The 16,071-nt window shown below is 39.6% G+C and overlaps 1 protein-coding gene across 1 annotated transcript in view; it reads right to left on the reverse strand.

Annotated features, from left to right (window-relative positions):
* The window catches only part of KCND2 (potassium voltage-gated channel subfamily D member 2), a 290,461-nt gene that overhangs the window by 18,615 nt on the left and 255,775 nt on the right, over nt 1–16,071 (reverse strand). Inside the window, exon 3 of the mRNA XM_075491556.1 lies at nt 1,898–2,060. Coding sequence (XP_075347671.1) covers nt 1,898–2,060 — 163 coding nt within the window. The remainder of the gene's footprint in view (nt 1–1,897; nt 2,061–16,071) is intronic.

A 16,071-nucleotide genomic window follows, 5' to 3' on the forward strand; every position in this document is an offset into this window, starting at 1 on the left:
GGTTTCTATTCAGGAAGAGATTATGGGGAATAACAGCCAGTCTGCCAATCTAATTTTTGCAAGGTATTTTATAGTGTCCATCTCTTTTTCACTGGCATGTGTAAAGCAGGCATAGAAAATTCTGTTTCATGACATGCAGTAGGAGACAGTTTCTATCTGAAGTAAGGCTGGTTGTGTCTGCAGTTATTATGAAAGCTCAGAACAGGCACATTGATTGCTGCGATCAAGAAGATCTGTTATCCATGACGGGCGCAATGCTCGGAGGCACAGTAATGAAGCACTGTGTTCTGGCTGATACATAGTGTTCTTTCTCTGTCTGCTGCCATTACGCAAACAGAAGTGGAATAGTTCTTGACAAAAACAATGTAGTGAGGAATCAAAGTGTTCTCTGCATGTTCCAGCTGTGGGAGTGGGGAATGCACAGCTGGAACTAGCACATGGGACAAAACAGCATGCAAGGGATGGGTGGAATTAGTAGGATAGGTCATGTATGGTATTTGCATCACTGAAGCAGCATATATTTGAAATCAGGTTTCTAGAACGGTATGACATTTCTGTGATACACCTGATTTCTTTTATGGCCATTTTCCTCATCTGACAACGTTCTTCCAAGATGTGGCCATTAAATGGTACAATATCTTAGCCTGGGCCTATGACTGATTTTCTTGGTCATGTATCTCTGTTTCTCCGGATTTTAAGGTATTCTGGGAATGGTATCACTGTGTACATTTACTTCATGTCCATGAAGAGATCAGTCAAAATGGTGCCCTTTCTGGTCAAAGGCCAGAAAGAAATACACAAACATTTTATATCTCTAAACCTGGTGCTGTTGTCTATATGAGGCAGATGCAGCCTGTGGCAGCCTGTGTTCCTGGTCTATGTACGTAATCCCCATCCACAGCCTGCCTGCATGCCTCTGTGGGCAGCGACCCTGCTCTCCCTGGACCACTGGAGACTCAGGACTTCTGAAGAGAGGCCATGGGACCACAAAAAGCCAAGGTGGTGACACCTTGGCCTTGGCAAGGTCTGTGTTGCATCCAGAGCCTTCTGACTGCCACTAGCAGAGAAGCCAGAAGGCAATGTATCTCAGCTCCCTTATCAGGGCTTCAGGTGCCAATGGAGGCTATCTGAAGTGCTTAGCATTATAGGGTTGGGCAAACTGGATTTGGAATAGTAATTTGGCAGTGATGTGGAAATGAAGGTGACTGCCCAGGCTTGGCTGCATCTCTCCTCGTAAATAGTTGTTCCTGGCTCCTGACCTTACCCATATGGGTCAGGGAGGGAAACTGTCATCTTATAGAGCTGGTTCATATTTTAGTGAGAGACTCAGCAAATCAAGGAAGCTGGAAAAACAGACTTTTGCTTTCAGCTTTTCCTGGTCAAGCTCTTTTTCTGAATCCTTTTAAGCAAACTAGAGCTGAGGAGACAAGTTCCCCAACAATCAGATTCCCCAGAGACTGAACCTGGGAATTAAACACATGGATTAGTGAAGCAGGCTGTTAGGATAGACATTAGAAATCATTATTAGGGTTTATTTTTGTCTGGTTGTTTTTTTTCTCAGAAGACTCTGGTGGAAAGAAAGTCTGTCTGAAAAACAGAAAAATCTTCAGTGGGTGGGACTACAGCTATTGCCTGAAAATACTAGATCTAGTCTAACAAGTAGGATGAATTACCGCAATAATAGATCTGTAAATTTTGACAGAAAAGATAAATGAACCATTTTTTTTCCCTAAAAATAACACAGTATTTGCATCTAGGACATATGCTAGGCATGTAGCACATACACATAGCAGTCTTCTTGCTAAGAAACCAAACTCACTTTGAGAATGCACAGCATATAAAAAGTCATATTTTATCTGTTGCTGAACAATAAAAAGGGGAAAAATTAGGAGCTCACCTTTTGTGCCCTGCGCTTGTCTGCCCGCTGATTCTGGTGGTAGATACGGCTGAAGTTGGAGACAATTACAGGAACTGGCAGAGCGATGACTAAGACCCCACTCAGGGAGCATATTGAACCAAAAATCTTGCCAGCTATTGTCTTTGGCACCATGTCACCATACCTGGATTAAAGAAAACAAAATGCTTAGTTAAGACAAAATCTCTTCTAGGTATTGAATTTCAAGATTAATTAATTGCACAATAGATTTTATTTCTCTTGCAAATAATACTCGCTACATATAAATAATACTTTATACACATATGCATACATATACAGCTTACAGTGTTGTGCACATGTAATTTTAATTTCAAGCTAATGTCAGGTATCCCTTCCATCAAACTGTGAGCATCTATGTTTTACCTGCTCTGGTCTTCCCAGGCTGCCTCTGTTGCAATGGAGAGAGAGAGTGACCTTGTTAAGGAAAAAAAATCAGCGTAGAAGTTAAGTCCTTACTCTGTTTGCTTGTTGGAAGAACTCATCACTTTCCATTGACAAGATCCTAGGGAGACCACTTGGTAAGTTAGATGTCAGGCTGAATAATGTGTTGTCTCACTAAGTTGATATAGTACTTTCATTTAGGACGGTAGTGCATTTTTGGAACAGGTTGCCCAGGAGATCGTGGACTTTCTATCCTTGGAGATTTTCAAGACTTAGCTAGACAAAAGCATGGCTGACCTAAGCTATTGTTGTTGATAGGCTGCCTTTGAGTGGGAGGCTAGACGAGCTCACCTCCAGAGCTCCCTTCTATGGTCTAGGCAAAAGCAAACATGAACAACTCAAGCCACAAGCAAGCAAACAAACAAATTCTAACTGCAAATCCTGGCAGTGCTCAGAATTACTAGGGCTACCATCTTTCTTTATGATGCTGGATATTGTTTTGTCCAGCAAGTAAGAACATAGTGCTACTGAAGTATGTACAGGTGCTCCAGTGGCAGCTTATTAAGAGATACCAGCTGTTTGCACTCTGCAGAGTGCCATATTCTATAGGACAAGTATGTAATTACATACTACAGAGTTTAATAAAGAAATAAATTACTTTCAAGTACCATTCAGTTTTTAACTTTACTGGATTTTAAATTATTACTAAACATTGATTGTAGCATGTGAGTTTAGTATCCTTCTGAGTGGAGAGAGCACATTCCCTATTACAAAGAATTTATAAACTGTTAACACAAGAAAAGGTAAGAAATAAAACTGCAAGAGAGGCAGTGTTTGGAAGCGCTATCTGGAAAACAAAACCTGCCTGTTCAGCAGGAATTGGAAAAATAATAGAAAAGATGGGGGGAGTCTCCAAGTCACACGGTCCAAATTGTGCACCTAGTCATGAGGAGGGGATAAAGAGATGAGGATATCAGATGATGGAGAATCTATATGGGGTTAGAGAACATCTTCTAGCAATGAGAGATCAGCATATGTCAAAAGGAGATTATGTATTGCCTTGTAGGTGAAGAAGAATGGTCTGTATTTTATAGGATAAGAGGAAGATGTTTAACGTAAATATTCAAATAAGTTGTCATCCAAGCAGACATAATGTAGATGACCAAGTCTTAGACTATTGACCAAGATAATGTTGTGTAAAAGAAATGTTTACTTGTTTTACAAGGCATGCCTAAGTGTAAAATATGCACAGGAAAAAATACATTAATATTTCTACTAATAAACCCCCCACCTGCTCAGAATTTGAGTACTGTTAGTTTCTGATTTGGGGACAAAATTGGAACAAGATTGGATAAAAAGACATAACATAATAGAATCCATCTTCTAAATTATTAATATAGCTGGTCTTAATTACAAGATGTATAAAACTGGAAAAATACTAGAAAGAGAGTCATGCTTTCCTTCACATCAACATTTGCACCTCACAACATCGGCATTTTTGGTGCTTATCTTCCTAAAGCCAGAGCTGACTATCAGCTGTCAGGAGTGATGCATGCCCAGCTGTTCTTTCCTTTGGGCAGGGAAGTGGATAAACGACCTTTCAAGGTCCCTTTGACAAATGGGATCCCCGACACCTAAGTAACCCCAGTTTTTTTTCAGGAGGAGCGGTGAGGTGAGTGGTGGACATGGGGCCAGGGTGGCGAATTTAGGGGAGAAGTCCTAGGATCAAATCACTGATAATCAGTGCCAGTTTACACTATTTGTTACTGTTTTACTTCATCCTTTTGGATACGATCCAAATATTTTCTTAAATTGAATCAAAGTGTATCAACAGAAAGCTATTAAAAGGCAATATATATTTACACACACCTGACACAACCAGATCTTGAAATGCAAACTTTACACACACCCAGTACTACTGGAACAGCTCTCTCAAATTAGATTCTTAAACCTATATTTAGATGGCTATCACTTGAAATGCTAAATGCTGAACCTTCATAAGCTCACATTGTCACCGATGGCTGCTGTGGGCAGAAGGCATTTCTGGCTCTAATTAATTTGGTTTGAAGTTGCTCAGGGATATAGTTCATCCTGTTTATAATGTGACACTGTAATTATGTGAATCAAGTGCAGACTGATGCTTTCAGAGTGGTGACAGGAACTATTAGCTGATCCGTCCCTAACATTTCAGTATTTATGTGTGGACCTACCTACTGACATAAGGAGGTGCCTTTTCACAGTATTTCAGTGTTACATAGAAAAATAAAAAAATTAGGATTGTTTGATACATGAAGGTATTTTGCAATGTTTTTCTTACCTTCTGGGCAAAATGACAGGTTGATGGATATACTGCTTGTTTTAAAATAACTTGCTTTTGATTATTTTTCTATTTCAGCTTGAATAAGTTGTAGTATGGTGACATTTTCCAAATGTAATATTGTTTGTCCATTCTTTAGTGCTAATAATATCTTTCACATCATTAATAACTCTTACATAATTAGTTTTTTTCCTGTGGATAAACACTGTGCTGGAGATGTTTAAATACAATTATGCTCAGAAAAAATGACTTCCAAGAAATTAGCCTTCCTGCACAGGGTGAGAAACGTATTTGCTCACCTTTGTGACAAAATGGAGTTTTTACTACATTTATCCTGGTAAGCCTTGCTCTCCTTTGGGACAGTGGCACAGATTTTAGTCTAGTGTAGGCATGACCAGAATTGTTAATGAAGTTCCTCGCGCTGGATTAAACATTACCTTTACTTATACGTCATATATCACTGAATTCCAGCAATGGAAGTGGATGACATAAAATGAAGGGAAAATTTCTTCCTTTACCCCACCTGCAATTGCTTTATTCCTTGGAAAGTCTAAACTAAAAAAGAACAGAACTCCATTTTCAGATAGCAGGGTAGCTTTGTGCTGCTTGTATTTCAAAGTGGAAAAATTATACTTGATCTCTAAAACAAATTCTAAATTCTGCAGAAAATCTGATTTCTTCAGTCATGGAGACACAAGAAATATAGAATCTTATTAAGCAATTTTCACAGAGTCACTTTTCAAAAGGGAACTATTTCAAGGTTTTATCTACTGCTACCCTGCTTGTCTCACTGCTCTTCAGACTGTAACTGCAAACATATTCTCCTTTACGTGCTTTTTTTTCCTACTTGCAGTCTTTTAATAGCTTTGTATATAGTCTGTTCCATATATGTCTATTATTGTGGCCAAAGCTCAAGTCAGTCTTTGGGCATTTATGATTTGCACCGACAATCTAATTTTGTAACATCAAAAGTGTCATCCCAATATTGTATGCTCTGGATGAGTGAAGAAAAAGTGATGTCGTACTGATCCCTGTTACCAATCAGGTGCATTCTACTTCATTAGCCAAAAAGGGAAGGGGAAAAGGCTATGACAAACTAGATGTATCAATCAAATTTTATCAAATCACAGGTCAGAAACTACATGATCAAACTAATGCCTAGGTTTCACTAGACATAGTCAAGACAGGTCAGACATGCTACTGCTTGCAGTCTGTGCATATCTGTTCACTAAGTGACATTGTACAGGGATGGGTGGATTTAAAGGCATGTGTGTTTGTCCCAGTTGTTTGTATTCAACGGGTGACAGACTACTTTTGCATATTGACTCCTTACTGCAAGGGAAGACAGCAAGCCAGTAGATTCTTTTATTTTGCAAATACTGGAACTTTCAGAGTACTGATCTGAGTAACATGGGCATGATTTCTTAGCGCTTTGCATGACAGATTTGGGGGCATGTAATGCAGCTTGAAATGCACACAAAAGGCTGAGCTATTGTAGGAGCTTGGGAAACGTGAATGTATTTGGGTTTACAAATGCCCGGTCTGTAACCTAAGCATTGCCACGTCAGAGCTTACCCGTGGATGTCCACCTGCCAAAGCAATACTGCTTTTCTAACGGATGAGTGAAATATATTTGATGTTGCATACCCATAATTCAAGAAATCTCAGACAGCAGAGGCTGTATTTGTGGCATCATCGGCTGTTTATCTTATTCCTGAATCTAATGAAGACCTGTTTTTGATGGCTCTAAGATGGAATGTTTCATAAGTCAAAGGTCTGAATTATAATTGAAACGAGTCATACTTTTTGGCCATTTTTCCTTGATGTGAGCAGGGAAGGTCTTTTCTTTAATAATCTTAACAAATGAAAGGTACAATGCTGCTTATTTAACTTATGTTTGTTTGTACACAGGAGTAGTTTTTTTCAGGCAAAGAATAAGTGTATTTTGGAGGATAAAATCAGTAATCACAGAAATTGTAATTTAGCAATATTTTTGTGTCTGTTTGACAGACCAGAAATTCATGTTTGGAATAGTTTACTTCGGATAGAAACACCACCCCCTCCAGATGACCTCTACAGCAAAACTCTGAAACTATACGACCTATATAGTAGGAATAAATCAAGGACGTGCATTTTTACAAAGATCAAATAGTTTAGATTGATACCGACAGAAACAGTTAAGGAAAAACATTGTCAAAATTCAAAAAACTTAGCTGCAATAACGTTTACTGACACTAGAGGGCATAAACGCCATTAAAAATAAATGCAAATGCAAAAACATTTTAAAATGCGTGTTACAAATACATGTGCCCTCTCCCACCTCCTTCGAATTCATTTACATTTTTAAAAAAAATATTACATTGTTGAGGTCTGTTGTCTGCTACCATCTTATTTGCTGAAAAGGAAAGTTAGTAACATTTTTGTTTTCAAACATGTAAAACATGTCAGAAAATAATGGAGCTGTAAAATAAACGAAAAATCATTAAAATTAACCTGGTAATATTTATTTTAAAAGCAAGGGAATTTATGACCAAAGAACAATGAAAATAGCACGAAATCCATGGAAACTAAACAATCTTTGTAGAACCCAGCACAGCATATTTTTTTTCATGTGTGGGAGACAAATCACATTTCCCAGTGGATTTAGCATGTCGTGCAGGTGAAGTTCAAGCTTTTTGCACTGGAGGTGATTAACAGAATGGTGCCCTGCCTTTCCAGGACAAGGTCTATCCTCCCGTCCTCCAGCTGCTTGCTTGCTCTGGGCAGGGTCGGTGGTTTACCCACCCGGGTGGGAGGATGCATCTCCCTCTCGCTTCCCGTCTTGCCTAACGGCCCTTTGCTGTTCTCCAGGAGCCGCAGGCAGGGCCCCAGAGGCTGCTCTGGTGAGACTCTCAGCAAAGATTCTACAGCTGCTCGCCGGCCCATGCGTTTAGGCAGCCAGCCACCCAGTCGGGCATGCACGTATGCGCCGGCAGAGGGGAGAAGGCAAGAAAAGCAATTCCTAGCCTCTCTGACATTAACGGTAATCATGATGAATCTGCAGCCTTACCTAGGTCTTAAAATAGCCTAATGATTTTGGAAAAGTAATTCCTAATAATACAAAATATTGCTGTTAGTGTGAGATGCAGAACATTACATAGATTATTCCAAATTTTATTCCAGCCTAGGGAGATTCGGCATGGAATTGCAAATAATCTTCCTGGCTGCTTTTACTGCTGCGAAGGGCCCTCTGTTGCAATAATCCTCTCTTCAGCTCAGTCGTGATGGACGTGGTCCCCTCTGGGGTCCACAAATGTTCCTCCAAGAGCCGGCCAGAATGATCGTTCATGAATGATGAAAACCACATCTGCTTCTCAAGAGCGGCAGTGGTCCCTGGGCTTTCCAGCCTGCAGTGCAAGAGGGTCAAACTATTGCCCCTGCACCTGGCTGAGTTTGCAGTTTCTGAAATACAAAATTTCTAATAAAATTCAGGGATTTTTTTTTTTTTTGCATGTGCACCAGGGCTTTCATCCAAGAAGCTTAAACAGATTTGTAAAGGTGGGCTTTAATACGTAGAGGTCAAAAAAAAGAACTTTTGCGTGAAAAAGTTAAAAGACTTGCCCAAGGAAACACTCCCGGCTTCTTGCAGTCAAGACAGAGATCTAGATAACCAAATTCCTTCTGTTTTCATTTACCATAAAATACTAAATACAAAAGGTAAAAAAAAATATAATTTTTTGTCATCTCTGCCTCACTCCATAGGAAAAACTAATATCCTAACTGTTCCCGAGCTTCTGCAAAGCATCACAGAAGTATGATGTCTGGTATATGTTGTATGGGACCTATTTAAACTATCAGAGCCACAGCTCAGCTGACTCCTAACAGCTGCATTACAGTTACACAGACATACTACTGAGGTGGCGTTTTGGGGTTTTTTTCCCCACATTTCAGAGGCAAAAATGAGCATGTTTGTTTTTAGGAAAAAGAGAATATTTCTGAATGGATCAGAAACTTTTCATGTCTAAGAAAAGAAACATAGCAGAAAAACGATTCTTGACGCAAAAGTTGCAAGCTGCCTTTCCTAGTGTTAACTAAATCATGGTGGGTGTCATAATGCACTGGCCATCACCCGCACTCATAGGTGAAAATGGGCCTTTTTTAGAGTTTATGCGCAAAGGGAGCTCCACGCAACCTTTCGCATGGTAGCAGGCTTCTGCGCCAAGTGCAGGTACCCTCAGCCTACGTGGCCCCTGCCAGCGCCTGAGTCCTCTCTTGCCAAAAGGTGACACTGAGACCGTGACAATCGCTGCTGAGGGTCTCTGCACACCAAGGCAGGCATTGGCTTGCACTTCCAAACTCCTCTTTGGCTTTTGTTTTTAATGGGGTAACATCACAGCCCATTATGGAGTACATCAGAATTGAGGCTTCCAGCACCAGCTTCTGTGATGAGATGCTTACCTGGTGACAGATCTACCATGTATTTGGTGGGGTTTTATTCTTAATACAGTGGATGGAGGACTGTACGTCAGCAATAAAATTCATCAGCTGGACTGCCACACACTCCAGAAAGGAGGAGTGACTGGTTAAGCCCTGCCTTTGTGCTATCACGGGCACGTGAATTAACCGACCTCAAATAATTCCCTTCACAATAAGGCTAGCTCTAGGACTAAGCAGATGTGCTGCAAGGGAGCAAATATCAGTTAACCACTTTAACTTTGAGACCAGTTAAAAAAAGACCATCAGTGAAGAATAGAAACTACCCATTTTGAGAGTAGAAAAAGAAGTGCTACACATAAAGCAATATTATAGAGATGTAAAATTACATCTGACAATTGCAAAGTGGTGTCCTTGTCTAAGGAGGGTGCTGTAAATTGTTATAAAGCTGTTCCCTAGAGCTTCCAAGCTGCTTGGTGACTAAATGCTGGCAACTTGACACTAATTAGTCATTTATTTCAACGTTACATCCAACAACAGATAATTTAAATTGCTACTGGTAATAAGTTTAAGTGGAATTTCAAAATAAGCATTTGAACTGTGTTGCCTTAAGGATTCGACCTGTACATTTACAATTTGAAAAGTATCTAAGTTGCTGTTTAGGAGCTAATTCTATTTTTAAAACACCACTGTATGTGAATGTGAAATGATCCAGGGCTAGATTTGGAAAAATGAGACAGAGGTAAGTAAAAATGTCTTCATTTCCTAATATCATCTTTATTCCTAAGAATACTATATCTAATTAACATAGAATTCATTTATTACTTTGTTGTATTACTTCAGAATTTCAAGTCCTTAAGATACCATGGTGATAAGCAGAGAATAAATGCTTGGCTGGATAATTATTCATAAGATGGTACAAATGATTACAGGAAGAATATACTTTCGCTCTGTCACTCAGATACTTTGCATTTTCTGGGGCCTGATGTAGACATTCCCTTTTTTCATTCTATTCTATGTGAAGCCAACAGTAACTCAAAAAAAAAAAAAAAGAAGACAATTGGATCTTTACTCCTGCAATTCTGACTACTTCCCTAAGAGAAAATGTTCCAAGGTCTTTGCTCCTAAAAATCAATGACTTCTATTACTTATTTAGTCAGGACCTAATTTTTCAACAGTTCTTTTGTCAGTGCATGCGCCCACACACAAGCACATATATAGGATGAACTGACCAGCTCTTTCAAGGCTTGGAAATGAACAAAAGAATACCAGTAATAGGTCAGAGCAAAGCTTCACCTAGCCTAGTATTCAGTCTACAAAATTTAACCTGAAGTAAACAAACATATAGGGAAAAAGAGTAGGCTAAATACACATGATAATATAATTGAATGCCTTTCCGTCCTCCAACCACCTACAACTAACTCAAGAAGTACCACAACTGTAATTTCTTTGCAGTTAGTGATCCTTAGTGCATTGCACTTCCACAGGCTTTATTTTGTCCCCTTGAACCCGTCCACATTTTTGGCATTCACAACACTGTTTGGCAGTCCTTGGTCAGTGTCCTTTTGACTGTTCTGTCTGCGGTTCCTTGCTTTGTATGATGCCCCCAACCAGGTCCTTGTATTCAAAAAGGCAGCCAATGCATGATGTCTAGCCATCCTCCTCCTGCTACTTGTGTTTTCATACCTATTTACCTTATGTCTTTTCTAGCCTGACAAGCCCTACTCAGCTCATACAGAATCTACTCCCTAAATCTGATCATACCTTTTGCCCTTTTCTGAATCTTCTCCAATTCTTTTATACTATTTACGAGAAAACAATACCAGAACTGCACACAGTTTTCAAAGAGGAGGTACGGACAAGTTCAGAATAGCTTATTTTTCTGGTGCCAACTTGGACAGCAAGCTATTATTATTCACAATGTCAATACGTGATTTCTCACCCTTATTTCTCTGTCCAAATCTTTATTGGTGGGAGCTGGTAAAATTTGCCTTACTTCCCAGATCTCTATCACTGACAGAGGAAAAGGAGCTGTTAGGCTTCCAGCACAGCATGGGGGTTTTGATGACTGTCATGACATAGTCCTTACAAAATAATCATTGAAATGGCATAGCTCACCTAGCACCTGTGCTAACCAGAGAAAGTAAATGCACTCCTAGATTTGTATCAACGTTTAGGTTAAAATAAATGCATCTTTGTTTGTCCGTGAATATGAATTTTTTTGGTTTTTTTTTCTTTTTTTTTTTGTTTCCTTTGTTCTTTCAGAAAATCCTTTCTTGGGAGAACTGGACTAAAAAGCAATACAAAGTTAAGAGACAGTGTTTTATATATCATGGAGAAATGGAGAAATAGGAACCAGGATGAATGCACATCAATCCCAAATGCTCAGCATTTTAAATAAATTAATACAAATACAATAGAGTATAAAGAATTTCCAGCAGTTCCTATTTGAGACATTAACTGGAAACAACATGAACATCAGGATATAAAAAGCCCCACCTTCAAAAGTACTGCCATCGCTAGCCACTCTTTACATTAAAGGTTAGGGGTGAAAGATGGGCAATGCCTTCAAGTGAAGGTCTGGTCATGGTGCCTAGCAAAGACTGAATAAAGAACCCATGGTACAGGTAGTAAGTGAGAGCAATGTGAGATTTATTGACTACACCAAGGTTGGCTGTAAAGAGAGGCCAGTTGCAGGCTCCATTGATTCCCAGCAGCATGGACTAGGGTTTGACACATCCTTCCTGGGAACTGATTCCAAAGGCAGCTGCTAAATATGACCCATCTCCCCCACCTGGCCTTGGTTCGTGGATGCTCTCTGCTCCCTCAGACACCTCGGGAGCATGTGGAAGACAATAAAACACACATTTCTGCATTCTTCTAGGAACATACTGTTTAGTAAAACTTTTCAGCATGCTGACTAAAATTAGGATTGAGCTGTGAAGCACAGATTTCAGTGCAGATTCAAATGCACCTTTCTGAAGCCCAGGGGTATGTTTTGATGTGCCACCTTGCTTCAGTGGAGGGGAGGGGAGAATTTTCCTATTAGCGGTGTGATTAGGTACATCCTGGGTCCAGTGTTCATCCCAGAAATATTGCTGAAAATTTTATGTACTTAATTTCTCCTACAGATTTTCTTTTAGTTGCAATACTTGTGCTAAATAGCAGCAAAGTCAAAACAAAGCATTGATCTGCAATCCATTCCTAAAGTTCTCTTGAGTATATATTAGCCATCAGGTCAAACTGCTCTAAGTATAAATCACATTAACACTAGAAAAGCACTGTGGAAGTTTGCAAGGACAGCCATGCCTTTTTTGTGACAGCTACTGGGCACAGCACTGAGATCAGTGAGCTGATTTCGCTTGGGAATCAAATCCAGCTGCTCCCACGTTCAAATAAAACTCTGACTGACAGAGGTTTTAGCCACTGCTGACTTTAATGCTGTTCAGCACTCTAATGGGCAGATCAAGACCTGGGGATGATTCCCAGCAAATTCGGAACTCCTTGTTCTGCTTTTTTTCAGCAAAGTACTAAACAAATACCTGATCTGCAGTACAGGTTTGTCTTCACCCTTTGGCACACCTTCCAACTTAAAAACATTCTGTTTTTTCTTCCACATATTTAGTCCCATTAGATAACATGTTAACATGTTAAAATACTGATAGTAAAAATATTTCAAAAGTGTTCTTGAAATAATAAACAGAATTATTTCCTTCTCTTTAAAAATAATCAGAACTCCCCATCCTCCCAACTTTCTCTTTATTATTTGTTTTGCTTCAAATATTTTCACCTCATTTGGAAATAGGCTATTGTGTCATGTTCAGCACTGGCCAGTTAGGCCAAGCTAATTTTTTGCTTGCCAACACAACCACCGATGGAGCGGTATTATTTTCACATTCCTTCAGGCAAAGCTGAAAAATACAAAATAGCTTGTGTCAGTGTGACACTGCTACTGGCCTAACTCTCTAGGGATCTCTGCCAAATATTGAATACTTCAGTTAATTTTTCTCCAATGCTAACCCTAAATCTGTTAAACCAAGAGGAAAAACTACTCTAGTATATTTTTATATGCACACACACGTGCTGCATACATATTATATATACACTTAGATAAGACTAAGAACTTTCTCTTTAAGGTAATAATAATTCCTTTGTACAACTTCCATGCACTAGAAGATTTATCACAGTCCAGGATCTTAGTGTTTCTTTCTAGCTAGTAGTCAAGAGAGTAATTTTTCTGAGAACATCTACTGTTATTTTGCCTCCGAAATTCAGCTCTTTCCTCTTTCATGACATTTTTCAAGCCTTTCTATTTAGCATATATTTGAGAAAACACATCAGTACAAGTTACTAGCTGTAAAGGACTATTTACTATTTTTTCCCTTGGTCTAATTGTCTTTTTGGCTCTTTTCCAATTTTCAGGGATTTCTGAGCTTGCTCAGATAAGTCCAGGAAAAATGAAACAATTCACGTACTTCAAGTCTAGCAAAACAAAAGCCTCTTCTGAGTTCACTCAAGGCTCCTCACAACTCAGCTTTCCATCAGTGCTAAATCACCCCAAACCTTGAAAGAAGGAAGGGATGCTATAGCATTCAATCCTCTTAAAGTTTCCTGGCAGAGTAATTCGTTTCAGCTGAGCATAGTTATATCTCCTTTCTTGCAAAGAAACCAAAAAGCCTGTGTGAGCTGCTCTGCCCATGGACAGCTTAACCCTCACCCCCCCAGCTGCCAGGCATTGCCTCTGCAGGCTGTAAAAGTTTGGCATTACATAGTTTATACACTTTAAATAGGGAAATTTGTAATTATTACACGAGACATATTGGATCAATGGGCGGGAGACTAAAGTCTTCTCTTCATCGGATGTGCAGTGTGGACTTTGAATGCTTCACCACACTGGCTTTGAGTCTTGACACGACTTTGAATGAATAACTTGGGATATGGAAAGGTAGCAGCATGCTACAAAGAGTAGAAATTGGTTTGCCTACCTCTGCCAGTTTTGAAAGTGCATTTTGTAATGTGACCTCTTGTGTGCTAGTAATTGGACTCAAGCCACCGATGAATCTCTAAACGTTAGCAAACTGCAGTGACACGGTAATGACTTTCTGTCACTACTACCTCATTCCTATTTGAATTCATGTCCCATAACTGAAAGGTTCTGAATCTCACTACCAATCCTCCCAGTCATTCAAGCATAATGCTTCACAACGCTGACAATTACCATTCTTTCACAGGTAGTAAAGAAACAAATTCTCCATGTGTTTTCTTCATTTTTAAAAAATGTCTCCCTCTCTGTTGCATACAACCTTTAAAAACTTTGTGCCAGAGCCCTTTCAAAATCTAACTTTTGAGAGATCACTGATAATGCTTGAATTTTCTCATGGATCCCTCAGAAATGGAGCTTCTGGGCCACTACACATCCTTTCCATCACATTTTTAAATGCAAACTCTGTAAAGTTTCAGTGTTCATTAAAAAGTCTGGAGCTTTGTGGAAAATTTGCCAGATGCCCAATGGTAAAAGCAAGGATTTTGGAAGGTCGTGTGAGACTTCTCTGCCCAGAGAGATATGAGTATAGATACTCCACATATGTGCTCAAGAAATCATGCTCTAGGGAATGCTGGAAAGGGATTTTCTCAATCTCTTCCTGTGCAGCCTGTGTTTCATAAAATGCTTAAATATTCAGCAAGCCAAGCCTGAAATTTGGTACTGTTTTAAGGGAACAATCAAACCACAGCTACAAGAAGTCTTGTAATTTTTTTTACGAATTAGTTTTCATTTTCGAGTTACGACATAGAGAAAATACTTTACCCACCAACAGTGACTAAAGCTTTTGGAGACTGGAGCTTTCATGGAGGGTCAAATCCCTCATGCAGAAAACCTTTTTGATCCCACCTCTCCGACAGTTGGTTCACCTGCACTGAACATCAAGGCTGGAATTCAGAGGGAGCACCTGCGCTTCCTTCCCTGCCTTTTCGAAGAAAAGCCTTATCTTATCCTCTCCCTTCTTCAGGTTTTGAAAGACAAACGTGTTTCACTTAAGATGAGAGCCCAGTATGTATTCCTGGAGGAGACAGCCCTCCTTGTAGCATGGGTCTGGATTCCGTGAGGGAAGAGGAATTCAGTCCCACAGCACTACTTTGGCTTTTCCCCCACCAACTGGCTTACAATGACCTTCCCCAGAGGACAGACTCCATTTTTAGGTGTCTAATTCTCCCGTCATTATTTGGCACAGCCTGTGTGCAATCGTTATGCCTAATAATTAAATACTTCAGCGCTCAGGGTTGTGACATGAGACTTTCTGAATCATTAATATTATGCCTCTGCTGTAATTCTTTCCCCTTCCAAAGGTTGTGTGTCATGCTCAGAGAAATGCTGTGGTATGTCAGACATCGGCGTGGAAGCACTGTAAAAGTTGCCTTTTCAGTAATGATTTCTGTGCTGCAAATAAGGGCTTCTTCTGCTTATCCGCCAAGCAGTGAATTCCCCAAACCAGTGATTCCTGAGCATTTTGAACCACACACCAGCTTTCTTTGACCTACTGCAAACCTTTAGAATCACATTGCTAATTGAAAACACTATAAAAGCAATATACTGCAGATCATTTATCTTGGCCTTGCAGGCTGCGTTTTTGGACCCCTTGATGCAAACAATAACTAAACAAGTAAAGCTTCTCCTGACCAGCACTCTGACCATAGCTGAAAGATTATTTCCTGAGCCACTCTCTCCAGATTGACCTCAAGGTCCACAACAGCATCAAAGAATAATCTAACAGTCTCTACCTGTCTCCACTTCAAGTATAACTATATTCGACATATTTATCTTTCTGTTTGTCAAAATCGATCAGGAACTCTAACCAATATCTGACAACCCTCATGCTTAATTTTGCCTGTGCCATTCACTGAAAATGTTGTCCTTGGATTTTAAATTTCTACTCAACCTTTTGGTTCAAACTGTGTTTCTTTTATCTCTACAGCAACAGGCACAATTTAATGAGGACTGCCAAACACTTTCCTTTTTAAGCATTTT

The sequence above is a fragment of the Mycteria americana genome, chromosome 1 (assembly GCF_035582795.1).
Source record: "Mycteria americana isolate JAX WOST 10 ecotype Jacksonville Zoo and Gardens chromosome 1, USCA_MyAme_1.0, whole genome shotgun sequence".
NCBI lineage: Eukaryota > Metazoa > Chordata > Aves > Ciconiiformes > Ciconiidae > Mycteria > Mycteria americana.